Here is a 19,022-nt window from a genome sequence, read left to right on the forward strand (position 1 = left end):
ATCCTGGAGACCCCAGGAGGGCGTGCCTACGGTCACCAGCGCAAGGTGCCAGTGTGGCACGGAAGTCCCAGGAGAGGTGCTGAGGCGTGGCTGCCGGAGGTACCAGTTAGGGGCCCGAGGGCCGTAGTGAGCTGTTTCAAAGGAGCAGAGCACAGCGGCTGAACAGTAACTGTGGCTCCCACCGAGCGCTCTCTGGGGAGGCCGGGAGGAGGGAAGAGGAAAGGGACTGAGCAGTGGCCAGAGGGTGAAGTGGGCTCGCACAGCAGTCTCCCACAACAGGGAAACCTGGGCTGGAAATGGAGATTTGCAAGCAGTGAGCACAAGGGAGGCATGGATGAGGCGTCTCAGGGAGACGTCAGAGGAGAAAGTGCGAAGGTCAGGGCAGAACCGTGGGAGCACAGAGATAAAGACGGGAGCTGGGAGAAGGACGGCTCTCCTGCATCCAGAGTCAGGGGTCCTGGTGAGGGTGCCAGAGCCCTGCCCCGGCCCATGGACAGTGCAGGTGCCGTGGAGTGGAGGGTGCTGGGAGCCCCTGTGCTGTGTGCACGGGGCAGGGGTTGAGAAAAGATCCCCAGAGAAAGGGCATTGCCTGGCCCAAGAGAGAGGCACCCTGGCAGACTTTCCTGTTTACGCTTTTATTATGAACTTGTCAAACATTCACAGTAGAGGAGAAACTAATGAACTCCCACGCAGTGTCGCCTCCCGCCCCCAGGTACCAACACACTCCAGGGTTGTCCAATCTGCTCTTCCTCTCAAGCCTCCCCTCCCCGCTGGTTACTGGGACACAGATCTCAGGCATCATATCATTCCAGCCATGAACATTTCAGCAACCTTCTCTAAAAGATAAGGATGACATTTTAAAATAAATATTACACCATTATCACACCTGGAATTTTAACAATAACTCCTTTTTTAAAAAAAGTCCTATTGCCTTGTAGTATTGGTTTGTTTGGTTGGTTGTGCTGGGTTTTATATGCTGCATGTGAACTCCTAGCTGTGGCATGTGGGATCCAGTTCCTGCATTGGGAGCAGAGAGTCTTAGCCACTAGACCACCAGGGAAGTCTCAACAATAATTCCTGAGTATCATCAGATATCCAGTCCTCTGCTGACCTTTCAACCCTCAGAGACTCCCAATAGATATTCTTGAAACTGACCCATCAGACTGGTTGCTTCTTCTTGGGGCGTGATGCAGGCGTGGGGGAAGTAAAGAGCTGTGCGGGTCTCTATGCTTGCTTGGATCCTGGCCCTGCCATTCCTCCATGCCTTCATTTTCTTACCTGGAAAATCTCATCTCATTCAGCACATATATGTAGCACACCTACTCTGTGCCAAACAGTCCCTGCCTTCAAAGGCAGATGGGGTGAGCCAGAAGTTTGAATCTTCAAGAAAGGGACTTTCCTGGTGGTCCAGTGGCTAAGACTCCGTGCCCCCAGTGCAGGGGGTCAGGTTCCATCCCTGGTGAGGGAACTAGATCCCACATGCTGCCACTAAGCGTTCACACGCTACAGTTAAACATCTCGCATGCCGAAACAAAGATCCAAAAAATTAAGACCTGGTGCAGTCAGATAAATAAATTAAATAAGTAAATTTTAAAAAATAGATCTGCAAGGAATAAGGGTGAATCACCCAGGGGTCTACACCAAGGAGGGGCAGCTTGCTGACAGTTGAGAATAATTCCAGGAGCCAAAGGAGCCAGAGGTTCGAGGGAAGTCACAGGGAGAGTTGAGCAGATGCAGCAACGAATGGGGAAGACTCCGCCACCTCCAAGCACCATGGGGTGTGGATGCGAGGGAAGAAAAGCGTGTCTAGGGGACGCTGTCCTTAGGGGCAGCCAGGTTCGTGGTTAGCACAGAAAGTTGAAGGGGGTGTTCAGAGAAGAGGAATATAGGGGATCTTGCCCAAGTTTCAAACTGAAAAGATCTGGCAGGTTGGAGGAGGCTGCTTGGATCAGACAAGGACCAGACAAAAGCTGTAAGTTCTTCACGCCAGTAAACAGTGGCCGTGAACATCCTAGGGTGAGCCGGATGCCGTCGGATGCAACAGAGCAGTCAGCTGTGTCCAGACTGTGATAAAGCTGCTGGCTTTCATCATTCTTTTATTCATTCAGTCCTGTTTCATTCTTTGAGAGAGTTAGTCATCACAGCTTCCTGGCACTGGGGAAAGGAAAGAACCTGAGCCTGGGTGCAGTCTTCCCCAGGAAAGCCCTGGAAGGTAGCATCTTCCCTCCAATTTCCACAGTAACAATAAAATGAGCCTCTGCCCCCACCTCCCTCCTCCGGCTCCTCTAATCTGAGAGGCAGGATTTCATCAGCTGCCCCTAGGCCTGGAAAGTGGATTGCGTCAGGGCAGAGAATGACTAAGCCACCCCACGTGGTTCCCTTTCCAGCAGGGCCCACCCCCCCAGGCTTGGGCCAGACCTAATGACTCACATCGCTTGACCTTGGGGTGCCAAGGGCCTAAGGGCCTGGAGAAGCCGCTGGGCAAGGAGGGGTTGAAGGAATGGGAACGCGGTTGGAAAGCCTCCATCTCTAAGGCTTGGAAGAAGAGGCACAGTCTTCCTGAACGAGGGAAAGGGGTTAGAAGGTTATTTTCTCCATGTCCTGGGAAAGGAGGAGGGTGAGCCGCAGCACTTCTGGAGTGGTGGAGGGTGGTGGTCTCAGAAGAGGGCATGGAGCCCTAGGAGCCTGCAGCATTCTAGTAGGGCTCTGTCCCTGCAGCCACTTGGGCTGTCCAACTGACTGCCACTCCGTCTTCCCTTTCAGTCCTGGACACACAACATTCAGCGAGAGAAAGAGTTTCTGCGGAAACTGGTGAAAGCGCGTGTCATCACTGACCTAACCAGTGGTATCTGAGGTGCACCCAGCACACGGCCACAGAGGTCCAGCCACCACCACCTGCCCACTTCACTGGCCTCGGCCTGGCTCTGGCCTGAGAGGCACGGGAGCCTTCAGACCGGGAGAAGGACCATGCCACGTGGCCCCAGGGGTGGCGAGGCCTTGGCAAGGCAGCCAGAGCTACATCTGCTCAGATGCCAGCCTCAGAGCCCACCACTTGGCCTTCAGCTCAGCCTGGGCCCTTGAAGCCAGAAGGCCAGGAGGCCACTGGTTGTGCCCAGCGGGCCCAGCATGCAGGAGGCGGACGCTAGGCAGCAAAGCTGCTGCCAGAATCATTTCTCCAATCAGTGTTCGGTGTATTATCACTTTGTGAATTTGGGGTGGGGGGAGGGTAGGGATAATTTATTTTTTAATCAGGTTGGAGATGTCATGTTTGGTCCACTGGCCATGCAGAAAGAGACCCACTAAAGGGCCCCTCAGGCAATGGTCCCAACGGGCTCCCCATAGAGTGGGAGTGCCAGGACTAGCCTGTGCCCTGCTCCAGGCCCAACGGGAGGTGGGCAGGATCTCAGGCCAGCCCCCTCCAGCTCATGACAGTGTTTGGCCTTTCTTGGGGAGCAGAGATGAGAGTCCCACCCAGCTGCCCCACAGGGAAAACCCGGAGCCATCCTTTAAGCCAACAAGATGCCCCTGGGCTTGAGAGGAAAGAACTTAAGAGTTCCGGAGGCATGGCCTGGCCCAGCCTGATGGGAACGGCCGCCACCTCCACCCCAGCTGCAACCAACCCCTAGGACAGTGCTGCAGGCCTGGAGCAGCCTACCCAGCAACTATTTTAGGTTTCAGCAACGAGACTGCTAGGCCCTCGGGTTCTGCCTTTAGCCTGGACCAGAGGGAAGTGAGGCACCAGGACTTCACCCAGGCTATGGCAGCCCTGCTGGGCAGCCATCATGGAAGCAATAAAGCTCTTCCCTGAGCCTGCCTCTTCTCGCTTTCTCTGACTTTCCTGGAAGATTCAGGAACCCAGGGCTTCAGCAGCTGCCCTAAACCCAAGGGCCATCTCTCCAGCCTTCTTTCCACCTCTCCCAGCTGCAGGACCTGCGTGGTCACCTAGGGGCCTTCTGGAGCCTCCCCTGTCTCACAGCGGTCCCACACCCTCTTTGCCTTGAGAGGCAAACCAGGGACATCAGGACATGCCCTGGAATCTACCCTGGTACCCCCCTACAGGAGCTAGAGGGCAAGGGACTGAAGGCCACAGCACTTAGGAGAGCACCGCTGGGTCATCACAGCCCGAGCTCTGCAGGGACAGAGACTCCTGCAAGCAAAGAAAGTGGCACTGCCAAGTACCCAACACAGAGCAGCCCACAGACCTCACCCACTCCTGGCAGCCCCACCCTCCCCCTTGGCACATAGTCTCCTCTCAGCACCCTCTTCCTGCACAGAGCAGGAAGGCAGAGCCCAGCTCCAGGACCCCCCAGCAAGCAGTGGAAAGGACATCCCAACTATAACCCCAGAGCCCTGGAATCTGCTCTGTCCCTTCCCTTGCTTGGCAGGCGGGCCCGAGAAAGGCCAGCACATGCCTGCCCCTGAGGCCATAGGCCTGGGTGTGAGTTTCCTGCCAGAGCTGCCACGTGGCAGCAGGTGGGGCAGGCTGGCCCCTCACCTGACATCCCAATCTGAGTGCCATCCCCTTCCGGACTCCCACATGTCCCTATACTGTGGCACTTTGTCCTCAAAAGCCTCCTGGGCAGAGGAGAAAGCAAAGCCCTGAGTGAGGGACAGGGAAACCCAGAAACTTCCTTCCATTCTGCTGGAGACAAGGCCACTCTGATGCAAACTCCAATGCGAACTGTGTGCTACATGAATGGTGCCCCCTGTAGTTGTACAGGGTATAGGCTTCATGCCAGCAAGCTGCAGCCGTGGCTGATAAAGCCCTGGGGAAGACGCCCCCGCACAACTGGGCAGCTGGCTGTGGGCAAGCAGAGCTGCTCCCTGCCTGGGGACAGTCAGGCTTCTAGTCCCCACCGCTGCACATGAACTGCTCTCCCCAAAGGCGTGGCTCTCTGCCTGCATACACCAGAATCACCTGTGCAGATGCGGAAACAGTGCATGCCCAGTCTGATTCAGGTCTGGGGGTGGGCCCAGATCTGGGTAGTTTTAAAAGATCCACAGATGGTTCTGACACACAGTGAGAATACAGCTGGTCCAAACGCGTCCCCTGAGCACTTTCATCCCCACCCACGGTTTCCAATGGTCGGCTGGTCAACAGTTCCCAAACTGCTATTTCCAGCCCAGCTCTCTTCACTTTCTCCAGGCTACAAATTCAGTCACTTCCTGAACATTTCCACTAGGATAATCCACAGGTCCCTACAGCTCAGCACGATCGACACTGAACTCACGAGCTCCTGTCCATAGCCTGCCTCTGCTCTAGGAGCCCCAGCCAGAATGAATCCCCTCCACCTGGTCACCCAGACCAAAGGCAGACTGTCCCACTGCCCCACCCCATCCAATCTGGCACCAACTGAGTTTTCAAAAAGGTGTAGCCCTGAAAGAGCCCCCAAAGCCCCACAGTCTGCCCACAATTCAGCTTCATATTCCTCTCTCCCCCAGAAGCCTCCTGACATACCTCCAAACCATCCTCACTTCAGCCAGAGTTAGCCACAGAAATGCACATTTGATCACACCATTCTCCAGCCTGAAACAAGTTCGGTGGTCCCCAGAATAAAGTCCAGCCTGCCTATGAGGACACACAGCATCTGGCCTTTACTTCTACCCATGTTACTCACCCAACCTCCATCCCACCAGCCAAACTGCCATAATTAGACATCTTAAATATGACCCTCCAGCTCCTACCTCAAACCTCCGTGCAAACCTTCCTCCTCCGGGACCCTCCTCTTCTTCAGCCTCTGGCACCCCCTCCTACCACGCTGCCCTCGCTGTGCCGGCTGAGCAGCGGTGTTTGCAGGTGTGTCTGTACTCCAAGCCCCAGGCGGCAGCGGAGGGGAAGCGGTGGGTCTAGCAGAGGGGCTGGGGCCGCTAGAGCCGGGTCGGACCTTGAAAGCCCCAGCTCGGTGCCTTGCGAACTTAAGAAGTGCGATGAGTCTGTTGAGAGAAGAAACTAGTGGTGGATCAGAGAGAGCAGCTAGCACAGAGTGGCCAGCCAGGACGACAGGAGCCAAACGCCAGTGGCCCAAGGCAGGGACCGGCCCATCCCCTCCCTCTCCCGCCCTCTGCCCGGCCTCCCAACTCCCTACTCCAAGTGTCTCCAAACTCTGAACACCCGGTGTCTGCGCCTCTGCACCGACCTGGGGGCCCTCCCCAGTTTCTCCTCCCCTCTACCTCGGGGGACCTTAGTGGAGCGAGGGGGCCCGGATTCCAGAGGGTGGAGCGGCCAGGTGAGCCCTGAAAGGTAGGGCGGGTGGGGGAGCACTCGGGCCCCACCCCAGGATCCGGTGACGCCAGGGCTGGAATTTGACACCGGACGGCGGCGGGCATGAGGCTGCTGAGGGATGGAGTTGGGCTCTGCCCCCAGACACGGCCCACGGGCTCCGCCAGCAGCAGGTCCCTCGGGCCCCAGCCCTCGCTGTGTCCCAGACCCAGAGCCCTGCACTCGCGGTAAGCCGACAGCCCAGGGGCTAGGGGGGAGCGGCCAGGGTTGTCCCCTTCCACTCCTTTCTCACATTCTCCCTCCCCTGGGCCCGCTGTGCAGCTCTCCGCCCCTCCCAGCCCCCCTCAGTCCCTCTAGTTGCTTGTCGGACTATGCTAGCCCTGCCTAGCCCTGCCCGCTGGCCGTAATGCGAGGCTCCTGCTGCTGCTACAGGGCTCAGACTGGCTGCCAAGACCTCGCTTTTGGCTGAGAGAGCCGCGGCCAGGTGCACAGCCCTGGGCATGAAGCTTCTGGGCTGCAGGGGAAAGCCCGGCTCTGGTTCCAGGAAAGGTGCCTAGAAGAACAGGACACAGAACCCCTCTGGTGAGTATCGGGCTGGTAGATGGGGCGGCCAGGCAAGGGCTGGAGGACCAGGTGGCCCCAGATGGCAGTGAGGGAGTCGGAGGGCCTGAGCTGCCCACAAGAGACCTGCTCCTGGGCTCCCCCTACTGCAGGGGCCTTCAACCCTACCTTACTAGGCTTTCCTTCCGTCAGTGAGAACAAGTCACTACCCTGGCTCCTCAGGCCCAAATCCTGCTAGGCGAGCACATGTGGCGCTGGAGGGCCTCACCAGGGAGACCTGGCCCTCAGGCACAGCAGCATTCTGTGCGCTGGGCATGAGGTTGGAGGTGATAGCTGGGACCCAAGAGCAGGCCAGCCAGTGAGGGCTCATGAAGGCTTCAGGGCTCCAGAGAGGTGTTTGGGAGTGCCAGGCAGTGTGGGCTCATAAAAATTGATGGGACTCTGAAAGGCCAACTGGGGTCAGGAAGGATGGTTCATGGGGGAAACTTCCAGGCTGCCAGATCCAGAGGGAGCTTGCAGGCGGACTGTCCTGGACCAGCTCTCAGGGTGGCTCAGCTCTCAGAGACCAGGCTGGTGTAGGAAGCAACTCCTGGGAGTTGCTGGGGCCTGAGTCTGGCTGTGGGTAGGGGGAAAGCCCACCCTCCTTTGAGTCCACAGGCTTGACAGATGCTGCCCCCTGGTGGCCATAGAGAGCCATGGCCCAGACCCCCTGTTCCTAGAGGGCTCCTCAGCCTCTACCACCTGCTGGCTCTTGAAGGATGTCTGTGGTCAGAAGAAACTTCTGTGGTCAGGCGGCTCTGCATCCAGACAGAGATCACGGAGGAGCAAGGTGCAGCAGCACTTGGGTGGGCAGCACAGGCTGAAGCCTGGACCTCACTATCATCCAATAACTCAGGGCAACCCACAAGCACCCTAATTCTTCTCTAGGACACAACTTCCTCTGCAGTATGGACAGCAGGCTCTCTGTGAGGTCAGGGTGTCCAGCTGCTCCCTTCTCCAGCCCTGCAGCACAGAGCAGGAAGTTCCCTTCCCCGCACAGCTTGTGGGTCTACCCTTGTGATTTTGGATAATTGCTGAGCTCTCTGAGCCTTGTTTCCTGGTCTGGAATGTGGGGATGATATATACCATTTACCTCATGGAGTTATGGGGTCTGAAAGGAAACAGGTGCAAAGCGCCACCACATAGTTAGGTTCCCGATGCAGCCACTTCTCCTCTTGGGTTGAGCCCAGCTGCCCAAGTCCCTTGTCCCTCACCTGGAGAAGCTGAAGTGGAGGGATGACCTGCTCTGAGGATAACTCATCTCTCCATGTTCCAAGCTGCCTCAAGAGGAGGGTGGGGGAACAGGTCGGCTACAGCTGATGGGAGCTCCTGGTGTTGACAGAGATGGAGCCTGGACGTGGAGGCCCTTCTGTGCTGCCCCTCCGGGCCGGGCCTAGGCGGCAGGTGAGTGGTTCTCCCAGAGACTTCTACCGGGTATTGAGGAAAAGTGGCTTGACCTGGGAGGGAGAGCATGGCTCCGAGGGGCAGGTATCAGAAGTGGGTGGGGAAATGGTCAGGGAGGGAACAGAAGGAGGAAGCAAGGTCAGTGCCCTCCAGAGATCCTTTCTCCCGGCTTCCTGGGGCTGCTGGCCCATTATCCTCCAATCCCTCTGTCGGGCCCCAGCCCCTTCCAGACCCTACCAAGCTGTCCTCTTCCCCACTGAGGCTCCCCATCGTCTCTTCTAGCAGCCTGCGCTATGGCCCACCCTGGCCGCTCTGGCCCTGCTGAGCAGCGTCGCCGAAGGTGAGGCCTCCCTGGGCCCCGCGCCCCGCAGCCCGGTCCCCCGCGAAGGCCCCACGCCCGCCCCGGCGTCCCCCGCGGGCCCCCTGGCCGGTAGGTGAGAGGGCAAGAGGGCGAGGGCGCGTGGCGGGGCGGGCTGGCGGGGGACCCGAGCGTAACTGCGTCTCGTTCTAGGGGGCCGCGCGGCCCGTCTATGCGGCGGAAGAGCCCGGCGCCCGGCGCCCCCGCCGCCCCGGCCCGAGCCCCCGCCGCCAGCGCCCTCGCCCTCGCCCGCACCCCCTCGCGGGGCCCGCGCGGCGCGGGCGGGGGGCCGGGCCGGCCGAGAGAGCCGGGGGAGCCGCGCGCGGGCCGCGGGGGCGCGGGGTTGCCGCCTGCGCTCGCAGCTCGTGCCGGTGCGCGCGCTCGGCCTGGGCCACCGCTCCGACGAGCTGGTGCGCTTCCGCTTCTGCAGCGGCTCCTGCCGCCGCGCGCGCTCGCCGCACGACCTCAGCCTGGCCAACCTGCTGCACGCCGGGGCCCTGCGGCCGCCCCCGGGCTCGCGGCCCGTCAGCCAGCCCTGCTGCCGACCCACGAGCTACGAGGCCGTCTCGTTCATGGACGTCAACAGCACCTGGAGGACCGTGGACCGCCTCTCGGCCACTGCCTGTGGCTGTCTGGGCTGAGGGCTCGCTCCGAGGGCGTGCGGACAGACCCTGACCCGTGGATCTAACTGCCTGGGATCACTGGGGGCTCGGCCGGAGATGGAGGCTTCGGCCGTTTGAGTGATGGACATCAGCCCTGCGGAGATGGAAGCACGATTGATCGGCAGCCCCAGGGCTCCCACCCTGCCGGCCTCAACCCCGCAGACACCAGAGACCTCAGCTGTGGAGAGCCGAGGACCCACTGCTCACAGACTCTGTCACTGCCCGGGCCAGGAACCCAGGACTCCTCTAGAGAACCCAGCAGTGTGAGGTCTCTACCTAAGCCCGGGCCTGGGGGGGACAGATTTGGAAACATGTAATTCGCCGCCGAAGTGCCTGTGATGGAGCGGGCCTTGGACTCTCTGGTGGGAGCTGGACCCCTATTTATTACTTCTAAGTTATTTATTTACTTCTGTGGTTTGTCAGATCCTTTCCTGGGCTATGGTGGCTGGATGGGGGATGGGTAGAAGCAGTTGGATGGAGATCCTACCCTGCCCGTTCTGCTCACAACTATGCTTGCTCACTCAGCAATCATAGGCCTGGCCTGGGACTGCTTGCCCTCACCCAGCAGCTCTGGGACCTGAGGGGCATGGGACGCAGGCAGAGGAGGTGGCAAAGATGTGTTCGCTAGTCCCAGCAGGCCAATTCACAACCCCCTGCACAGTCCCCAGCAGTTGGAACCTGGGGTTACTGGTGGAGAAAGCCATTGCCCTGAGACCTCAGGCATGCTGGGGGCTTGTTCGATGGTAAAGATTGCACCACCCCACTGTCACTGATCCGAGTCCTACCCTTCCGAACACCCTCAGGTGCATATACTGCCTGTGCTTGCAGACAGCCCAGCACGGGGAGCTCACTACCCACATTCTGTGAAGCAGCCCACGTCAAGAGAGCAGCTGAAAAGGCTGCGGGTGGGGAAGAGGGTGCAGTGGGAGGCTGGTTTGGGGGGGATGAAGCACAGATCATCATGGAGATAAGAAAGCAGGAAAAGACTCTGGGTATCTAGAGGGACCTGCATCTTGGGTGATGAACAAGGATATTCATTCATTCATTCAACAAAGATTTATGAAGTACCTATTTTATGTCAGATGCTGTGCAGACAGCAGGGCTACAGAAGTGACCCCATGATCTCTGCTACTAAGCTTAAACCAGGAGAGACAGACAATAAATAAATAATTTACATAAATAATTATTTAAATTCAATTTGGCCAACAGTATGAAAAAGGACCAGAAGCTGAGAGGTATACACCCTCATCTGGAAGGAAAGAAGGAGAGGTTAAATGCTGACCCTATCCCTCCACACTGTCCCCAAGTCATAACACAAAAGTCAGCACAATGCCTCTGAGCTTCTGTGTATGTCCCGTGAAACCTTGTTTCCTGGGCCCTATGAATTTGTCCTATATGATTTTTTTTTCTTTGAAATTAAGATCAGGACACCTATTTGGATGCATGACGGGTCTGTGGCGCCGTGGGACACGCAAGGGGTGGTCAGGAGGCAGTGGGGTTGCTGATCTGGAGCTGAGGAGGCAGGTCTGTACTGGAGGGTGATTAGGCAGCTGTTAGCACAGAGGCAGTAGCTGCAGCCAGGGGTGCAAGAGACTCTGTAAGAGCAAGGCAGGTTGAGGCTGGGATCCCTCAGGCATTTGCTACCATTAACCAAAATCCCTTCCCAACTGCCTGAATGCCTGCCTACTTTGGCACAGATGCCCCCTTCTCCCAGGCTAGAGTGAGGAGCTGGCAAGGGCGCTTTGAAGGCTGTATGCGTCGAGTCAAAGAGGCAAAAAGAGTCGTGTTTGCATTCTTCTGCTTTCGCTGCCTCAGTTCTAGGTGCCCCCAAAACTTTGGTGCACTCATGCTGCCCTCAAACACCCCCTTGGCCCCTCTCCCTGCTTCCAAACTGATTCAGGATCTTCAGTCACCAACCCCTACCTCTAACCAAAGAAAATGGCAGCTTGGAGACATCTCACGAAGGCCGTGCCCTGCTCCTGGCTGGGGATGAAGAGGAAAAAGTGGAAGTGTTAGTCGCTCAACTGTCTGACTCTTTGCAAGCCTGTGGACTGTGGCCCGCCAGGCTCCTCTGTCCATGGAATTCTTCAGGCAAGAACTCTGGAGTGGGTTGCCATTCCCTTCTCTGGGGGTGAAGAAGAAGGTCCTGTCAATTTCAGGGTCACTGGAAACAAGGAGCCCCTTATGAAAAGACTTGAAGGCCCAGTGGAGGGTTTGAAGGGCCGGCTCTGGCCCTCAGTGGACATCTGTGCTCTCAGAGCCACTTACAGGAGATGGGTTGAAGCCATGTCTGGCAAGTCCCATAGAGAGACAGCCAGGTCAGAACCTGAGCCAAAGGCGCTGGCTCTCAACACTCGAAAAATTGTCAGTCCCGGGGAGAGCAGGATCCCCCCTCTCCCCCCGGCCAACTCAAGGCTGAATTCTGGGCCCTGGAAAGACTGCCCAACACTGTACAAAACTGTGGATCAAGCCACAAGTTCTCCATAAGGAACACATTCCCACAAGAACTAGTCTCAGTTTGCAGCTCACAATGAACCAATTGTGTTGTGCTAAGTTGCTTCAGTCGTGTCCGACTCTTTGTGACCCCACAGATTGTCGCCTGCCAGGCTCCTTTGTCCACGGGATTATGAATACTGGAGTAGGTTGCCATTTCCTTCTCCAGGGGATCTTCCTGACCCAGGGATGGAACCCGCATCTCTTACACCTTGTGCATTAGCAGGCAGGTTCTTTACCACTAGCGCCACCTGGGACGCCCCTATGAACCAAATCCCTCTTCAGAAATAATAAAATAAATGAAGCATTTTTCCCAAAGGGAACAAGTTGCAGAGCTCCACCTCTCTGCCTACAATTTAGCAGAGGTCACCTGACACATGGCCTCCACACAGATGACTCTAGAATCTCCATTTTTGACTGTCATCTCTTTCATAAATGCAAAATGATACTGCCCATTTGAGTGATCTTCCCAGCACTAAGGTATGATCTCCTCCTAAGGGGTATCAAGTCATCACCTCTTGCAAGACAGAAAACTACAGATGGCTTTTAAAAAAATATGATTGTATTTATTAATGACTGTGCTGGGTCTTGGCTGCGGTGCGGGCTTTTCTCTAGTTGTGGAGAGAGGAACTACGCTCAAGCTGCTGTGTGCAGGCTTCTCATCAAGCTCCTTTTCTGGAGCATGGGCTCTTGAGTGCTCAGGCTTCAGCAGGTGAGGCGTGTGGGCTCAACAGCATGGTGCACGGGCTTAGTCGCTCTGCGGCATGCGAGATCTTCCCAGATCAGGGATCAAACCCGTGTCTCCTGCATTGGCAGGCGGATTCTCTACCCCTGACTCACCAGGGAAGCCCTACAGACGGCTTTGACTTGACAGTTTCCCCACTTCAGGGGGCACCCAAACATCCCTTTAGATTAGTTTCCACCGGGAATCAAGGTTTGGGCAAACCCGTGTGCTCCCCCTGCCCCAGCCGGTGGTGTTCCTCCTCTCTTGTCCAAGGACCACCACATTTCCCTTGGCTAGAGAGCCCTGTGCCTGAGTGCGTGTGGACTGGCTACCTATTGTGAAAAGGAAGGTAGGGTAGAAATCTGAGAAATCAGAGAAAAGATCTAGGAGAATTTGTGCCATGTGAGATCACGTCTCTTGTTCACAGGGGTGGTGCTTCACCTGTTTTGCAGCTGGAGTGTCCTTACAGAAACTGATGAAAGCCAAGGATCCTCCCCACCCCACCCCACCTCCCACTTCAATGCTGGAAAAAACACTGATGTGGAAATCTTGTGAAGAGTTTGAGGGAGCCCACAGACTTTCTGAAGCTCATTCAGAGATTTCGTAGGAGTCCATGGCCCTTGAGGTATCCTGCCTTGTTCCAGATTATTATTAATAGTAGCTAGAGTAATTCCTCTATCTGTGCTCAGGCCCTCCTTTACAGGGTTCTCTGTATGCATTATTTACAAGCCTCCCTATTCATCAGCCTTTTTCTATTGAATGTCTTCTTTCCCTCTGCATTTAAACTTGCTTGAATATATCACGGCACATACACACAAAGACACTGTGATTAGAAATATATAAATATCAATATATAATCTGCTTACACTGCTCCTCCTTCACTAAAAGAGCTCTTGCTGTGGTCCCTAGTGGCCTCATCATTGCTAAACCCAAAGGCTGCTTCTCAGCCTTTAGTCCTTTGGATTCTCGGAGGCAGCCAACTTTGTCACTCTCTTGGAACACCTGTCTACTCTTGACTCTCCATCCCATATTCGCCTGGATTTTCTCCCACCCCTGCTCATTCTTAGACTCTTTTGGGGTTCCTTTTCCTCTCTCAGCCCCTTAAGAACATCAGGGCTCTGATATAGGCCTTCTCTCCCCATTGTACTCTCCCTGAGCCAATATGACCAACTTCCATGATTTCAGTTACCACCTCCATGCTGATCATGCTCTCATTGTATCTCCAGTTTAATCTTTCTCCTAAGCTCAGCCTGTATTTCCAATTCTTTCATCTGCATAGCCTCAGAAACCTCGAACTCAACTTATCTGTCCCGGATGTCTTCTGTTCACTCCTTCAGATGCTCTCTCCACCATTCTTGTCCTCTAAGCCCCACGTCACTGAGTTTCCTTGCTCTCCAGCCTCCAAGCCTCCTCCAGGGTTCCTCCCAGGTGAATGGCACCAATCTCCATCCAGGGATACAAGCCAGAAACTTGGGCAACAGCCTAGACACCCTGAGCTTTGCCACTTCCCTTTTGCATAAGTTCTCAGATCCTTAGATCTTGCAAGTCCATCTTCCTTTCCCTCTTTCCAATGCTATTCTGTGGAGGCTTCCTAATTTGTGGAAAGGTTTATTGTCCATCCTTCTAAATGGTCTCTGTCTTCAGTCTTAACTCCCTGCAGCCATTCTCAGCTCTCTGACCTTTTAACATTAATTAAGCACTAACAGTAGGGCGTTGGGCCAGTTATGGGGAATCCAAGATCAGCTAGAAACATATTCTGCCATCAGGGAGACCATAGTTGGAGGTAGAATTGAGGGAAGGGCTAACCAGTTTGGCAAATAAAAATAGGACATCCAGTTAAACTGGAATTTCAGATAAGCAATACTTTTTTTTTTAAGTAAGTATGTCTCATGCAATAATTAGGACATACTTATACAAAAAAAAAGTTGTTTAGGTACTTCCCTGGTGGTCTAGTGGCTAAGAATCCACACTCCCATTGCAGAGGGCCAAGGTTCAATCCCTAGTCAGGGTACTAGATCTCACATGCTGTAACAGAGTTTGAATGCTGCAACTGAAGCTCCCCCATGCTGCAAGGAAGACTGAAGATCCTGTGCGCTGCAACTAAGACCCAGCACAGCCGAATACACACATAAATATATTTTCAAATGTTGTTTATCTGCTATTGAAGTGGGTGCCTCCTTTTTTTCCAGCAACCCTAGATGGGGGTAAACAAATGAACAGGAAATGCAATCAACCATCCTAAGTGCCCCAACAGAAGTATGATTAGGGTACAGTGATGTATGTCAGGGTTGGGGAGGATTCTATACTCACAAAGGAAGAGGAATCATTTCTACCTAGATGGACAGGGAAGAGCCGGGAAAGCCTTTGTGAAGGAGGTGGCTCTTGGACTGGGCCTTGAAAAATGAAATATTTGCCTTCATTGCCTCTCAGCTCTAAATCCCCCCTTTTCACCAGCCATGCCCTCTCCAGCAAGGTCTGGGGCTCAGCCTTGGGCAGGAGTTGGAGGGGGTGGGATGGGTGAGGGCCTCTTCCTCGGGCTATATTTTTCAGAGTTATCTTCTCTTCTTACTGGCCAGTCCCTCATTCCTTCAAAATGAGGGCTATAAAATATAAATTTTTTATATTAAACTGTTTCTGTCTGCTTACTGCGTGGTTTCTCCTGACTGGCCCCAGCGTGACACAGCCTTCTCAGCAGAGGCAATTGCGCGAACAAAGGCAGGAAGCATGAACAGCCTGAAGAGCCAGGGCTTTCATGTAGAATTGAGGGAGGGCCCTCATTAAGACACAAGTCTAGAGAGATCATAACAGTCCTTGAGTGCTATACCAAGGAGCCTGGACTTTGTGCTGAGTGGAGCCACTGAGGGTTTTAGGTGGGATTGTCTAGAGACATGTAGACAGATGACTGGCCACTGTGTCGTTTGGACTGGAAGGGGCAAGGCAGGGGACACCAGTTAGAGATGCTGCAGTTAGGGCTGCTCAGACAACAAATGCTGGCACCTTGGCCTGGGGCAGAACAGTGTGGAAGGATAGCGAGACAGGAGGGACAATCCGTGGGACTTGGTGATGGGCTGATTGTGAGGACCTGATGGAAGGGAGAGTTTTCAGGAGTCTGGCTTGGGCGACCAGTAAGAAATTTAGGGGATGTAGTATTTTTAGCCCATGATGGGAGTCAGGTGTGGGGGAAGCCATGTTTGATTTTGTACCTGTTCAACTTGACGTGCCCGTGACAGTTTCAGAAGGCAAGGAGGCTGGCAGCAGCTGGGTCTGGCAGTCAGGACAGTCTGGGCCAGAGAGATCTAAGAGTCATAAATCAAAGACAAGGAGGTGGTGAGCAGCAGAGGCTAAGGCTTGGAGACCCAGCAGTTTAGAAACAGGGAGAGGAGAAGGGACAAGGCTGTGAGGGAGAACAAAAGGGTGTGACCAGAGCGGTGGGAAAAAACAAAGAACAAAGGGAATGAGGGGCCAGATGCAGCGAAACCATCGAGTTACATAAGGACTGAAACTGTCCATTGGGTTCTCTGGCTACAAGGTGGCCTAGGGACTCAGGCTAAGCTTCTTGCTGAAAACAACTAAAAATACTTGGACAAAACATACTCTTAAAAATAAATGCATCTGTGAGCTGGTATACACAGAAGAAATATTCAGGCCAAAATAAACACAGGAAACTACAAAGGTAAACAAAGTTCAGTAGCTGGTATTCACCTTGAGGGCAGTTTCTTTACCTGGGGAACCTGGGCATTGGTTTGCAAGGGCTCCCTTGCAAAGAACTTATGGGGGCAGAGGGAGTCTACCTGGAACATTCTCAATAAGGCCAGAACCCCAAAGGACTATGCCCACACCTAGAGGTGAATTAGAAATAAACCTTCCCCTCCTTTCCCTAACCTCTTTCCCTGAAACCAGGGGACTAGAAAGAAAATAAACTTCCTTAGTGCAATTAACCTTAGTGCTAAGTGGAAGGAGAGAAACCTCCCCTGAGAATTCTTAACTACAGGCGGGGCCCTCATTTGGTTTTGGAGGCCGAAATTCACACTGTTTTAGAAGGCTGAAAAACTTCAAACTGGTTAATCTGTCATGGACATGGATTGCTAGTGGTTCCAGGCGACCAACAGAAGCTCTTTCTCCTCCTCTCCTGGGCTCTGGAATGCTCTCCTGAATTTGGGAACCCCTTCCGGGGTTGTCGGGGCTTCCCAGTGACTCAGTGGTATGGTTCAGGTGGCAAAGAATCTGCCTGCAAAGCAGGAGACCCAGGTTCAATCCCTGAGTAGGGACGATCCCCTGGAGAAGGAAATGGCTGCCCACTCTAGTATTCTTGCCTGGGAAATCCCACGGACAGGGGAACAGGTGGGCTAAGAGTCTGGCATAACTCAGTGACTAAACAACAAAAACAACCCAGGGTCGTCACAGGTTCTGGCCCCATATGTTCTATTCTTTAAAAAAAAAAAAAAAAACAGTTTTAATTATTTAAAATTTTTATTTATTTGTGGCTGTGCTGGGTCCTTGTTGCCTTTGGGAAGACTCTTCTCTAGACGCAGCAAGCAGGGGCTGCTCTGCTGCAGTGCTCGGGCTTCACACCGCAATGGTTTCTCTTGTTGCTGAGCATGGGTGCTAGGTGCAGAGCTTTCAGTGCTGCAGTGCGTGGACTTCAGAGCTCAGGCTCAGCAGTTGTGGTACACACGCTTAGCAGTTGCTCCATGCCATGTGGGATCTTTCAGATCACGGATCAAACCTATGTCCTCTGCATTGGAGGTGGATTCTTAGCCACTGGACTACCAGGGAAGCCCCCTCATTGTTTTTAGAAAGAGGTGGACAGATTTTGAACACAGAATTTGTGGTCTTAACTCTCCCTCCATTCCTCCACTTTCCACAAGGATATTTTAGTATCAGGACCAAGACCTTTCACACCCCTATGCACAGACCTGGAATCAGTACTTTATTGTGGCTTCCTGTTTCCTCCTTCCAAATCCCCCTTTCTTCCTTCAATGTATTATACTGTTGCAGGAAAGGGGACCCCCCACCCAGGGCCCAAAAGAGGGATCTTGTCTAACCCTAGGAGATGAATGGTCCTTGGAGACACATGTGCTGACAAAGCAAGAGACTTTTATCAGGAAGGGGCACCTGGGCGGAGAGCAGTAGAATAAGGGAACCCAGGAGAACTGCTCTGCCTCAGGAATGGCAGTCTCGGTTTTACGGTGATCGGATTAACTTTCTGGGTTATCTCTGGCCAATCACTCTGACTCAGGGTCCTTCCTGGTGGCACATACATTACTCAGCCAAGAAGGATGGCAGCAAGAAGGATTCAGGGAGGTGGTAGGACCTGTGGGGTCTCCTTTTGACTTTTTCCGAATTTTTCTGGTTGGTGGTAGCAGCTTGTTAGTTTCGCATTCCTTACCACACGTTGTGCGGTAAAATAAGTCATGCAAATGGTTACTATGGTGCCTGGCCAGGGTGGGCAGTTTCAGTCAGTGTTTCCCCTAACAATACTATAGACATATTTTTCTAAAACGTAAATTCAATCATCAATGCCCACTTGCAACCTCATAGTGGTTTCACATCGCACTTAGGATAATGTCTCAATTTTTCTTTCCAAGCTCATCGCCTTCCTCATCCCCTCCCCCATCCCCTCCCCCTTCCTCCCCCTCACAGACAACCCCCTTAAAGTGAACACAGCTAACTAACTGTACTTCAAACATTTTCTTGATAAAGATTTGTTGAATGACTAGATTCCCACTGGACTCTGCTTACCAGCTAATCAAGCCTCCTCCTCCCCAGCCTCTTGCTGTTGCTATTCAAGCTAAGATCAAGTTTCTCCTCCTCAGGGAAGCCTTCATCCACGTCAGGCCTCAGTGGCTTCCTCCACTGAACACAAGAACAGAGGTCCTTTCCTTTTTTATTTTATTTTATTTTTCCACTTGAGGTAGAGACTGCTGGCGACTTGGGCCAACCAGATCTGTGGCTTATCTCTGCTACCCTCGCTGTGTGTCCAGCGAAAAGATAAGCTCAACTTTCCTCAACTTCGGCTTCCTCATCTGAAAATAGTGAATGAAAATGCCCACCACAGAGTTGCTCCGAGAATTGGCCTTAAGGTATGCAATGTGCTGTTCCTTGCACTTAAATATCAGCTATTTTAATGACTCACAAAGACAAGATGCTTCCGAGAACCTAATGAAATTCTCCAAGCACTGTCCATGGTAAGTAGTTTCCCGGTTGCTCGCTGGGTGGCCCTGAGAGCCATCCTTTTTTATTCCTGAGGCGCGCCAAGCCCCTTTCCTCCTCGGTGTTCTCACGACGGTACCCTTCCTCGGACCGAGGTCTTGCCGCCAGGGGAGCACCAGATTAACCTGTGTCTCCCCAGCCCCTCGGTCCCCTCCCAAACACACACCTTAACCTCCAGCCTGGCTTCCCAGCTCTATCCCGCCGGCCTCTAGACTCACGTCCTCTTAGGAAGCTGCCCGCAGCGCCTCTTGCCGGTCGAACTTGGCCGCAATAGGCCTAAGGCTTCCTGGGCTCGGCTGATCCCCAACCCACGTGCTCCCGGCCTCCGCCGCAAGGCACCGCCTTCCC

General features: G+C 54.2%; 2 protein-coding genes and 1 long non-coding RNA gene across 12 annotated transcripts in view; 2 read left to right on the forward strand and 1 right to left on the reverse strand.

The window, feature by feature from the left end:
- ST3GAL3 (ST3 beta-galactoside alpha-2,3-sialyltransferase 3) overlaps positions 1-3,808 on the forward strand; it is a 226,551-nt gene extending 222,743 nt beyond the window's left edge. For all 5 annotated transcript variants that reach the window (XM_069588998.1, XM_069589018.1, XM_069589026.1 and 2 more), the window contains one exon: positions 2,764-3,808. In XM_069588998.1, the coding sequence (XP_069445099.1) occupies positions 2,764-2,853 (90 nt within the window). In that variant the 3' untranslated portion in view covers positions 2,854-3,808. The remainder of the gene's footprint in view (positions 1-2,763) is intronic.
- Positions 620-19,017, reverse strand: LOC138440159 (uncharacterized). Of its 4 annotated transcripts, none has more exons than XR_011256940.1 (6): positions 18,893-19,017; positions 15,665-15,757; positions 8,035-8,277; positions 5,686-5,934; positions 2,431-2,559; positions 620-2,154 (listed from the first exon to the last, which is right to left on the reverse strand). It is a non-coding gene; the product is annotated as an uncharacterized lncRNA (long non-coding RNA). The 4 variants fall into 4 exon arrangements; XR_011256939.1 differs by having other exon boundaries at positions 18,841-18,962; XR_011256947.1 differs by lacking the exon at positions 8,035-8,277 and having other exon boundaries at positions 18,893-19,011.
- On the forward strand, positions 6,306-9,650 carry ARTN (artemin). Of its 3 annotated transcripts, XM_069589137.1 has the most exons (5): positions 6,306-6,447; positions 6,653-6,802; positions 8,163-8,224; positions 8,507-8,654; positions 8,736-9,650. In XM_069589137.1, the coding sequence occupies exons 3-5, from the start codon at positions 8,165-8,167 to the stop codon at positions 9,221-9,223; spliced, it is 696 nt and encodes a 231-aa protein (XP_069445238.1). In that variant the 5' UTR covers positions 6,306-6,447; positions 6,653-6,802; positions 8,163-8,164; the 3' UTR covers positions 9,224-9,650. The 3 variants fall into 3 exon arrangements, with proteins under 3 accessions (XP_069445238.1, XP_069445245.1, XP_069445253.1); XM_069589144.1 differs by lacking the exons at positions 6,306-6,447; positions 6,653-6,802 and having other exon boundaries at positions 8,077-8,224; XM_069589152.1 differs by lacking the exons at positions 6,306-6,447; positions 6,653-6,802 and having other exon boundaries at positions 8,077-8,224; positions 8,510-8,654; positions 8,736-9,322.
- Positions 19,018-19,022: the final 5 nt, after the last annotated feature.

This window comes from Ovis canadensis, chromosome 1, assembly GCF_042477335.2.
Source record: "Ovis canadensis isolate MfBH-ARS-UI-01 breed Bighorn chromosome 1, ARS-UI_OviCan_v2, whole genome shotgun sequence".
NCBI classification, from domain to species: domain Eukaryota; kingdom Metazoa; phylum Chordata; class Mammalia; order Artiodactyla; family Bovidae; genus Ovis; species Ovis canadensis.

Bases quoted from the DNA above. Each gene is read 5' to 3' on its own strand.
- ARTN (XM_069589137.1), top strand. From the start codon at position 8,165: ATGGAGCCTGGACGTGGAGGCCCTTCTGTGCTGCCCCTCCGGGCCGGG. The intron at 8,225-8,506 runs GTGAGTGGTTCT...CGTCTCTTCTAG, and splicing joins GGGCCGGGCCTAGGCGGCAG to CAGCCTGCGCTATGGCCCAC. The intron at 8,655-8,735 runs GTAGGTGAGAGG...GTCTCGTTCTAG, and splicing joins CCCCGCGGGCCCCCTGGCCG to GGGGCCGCGCGGCCCGTCTA.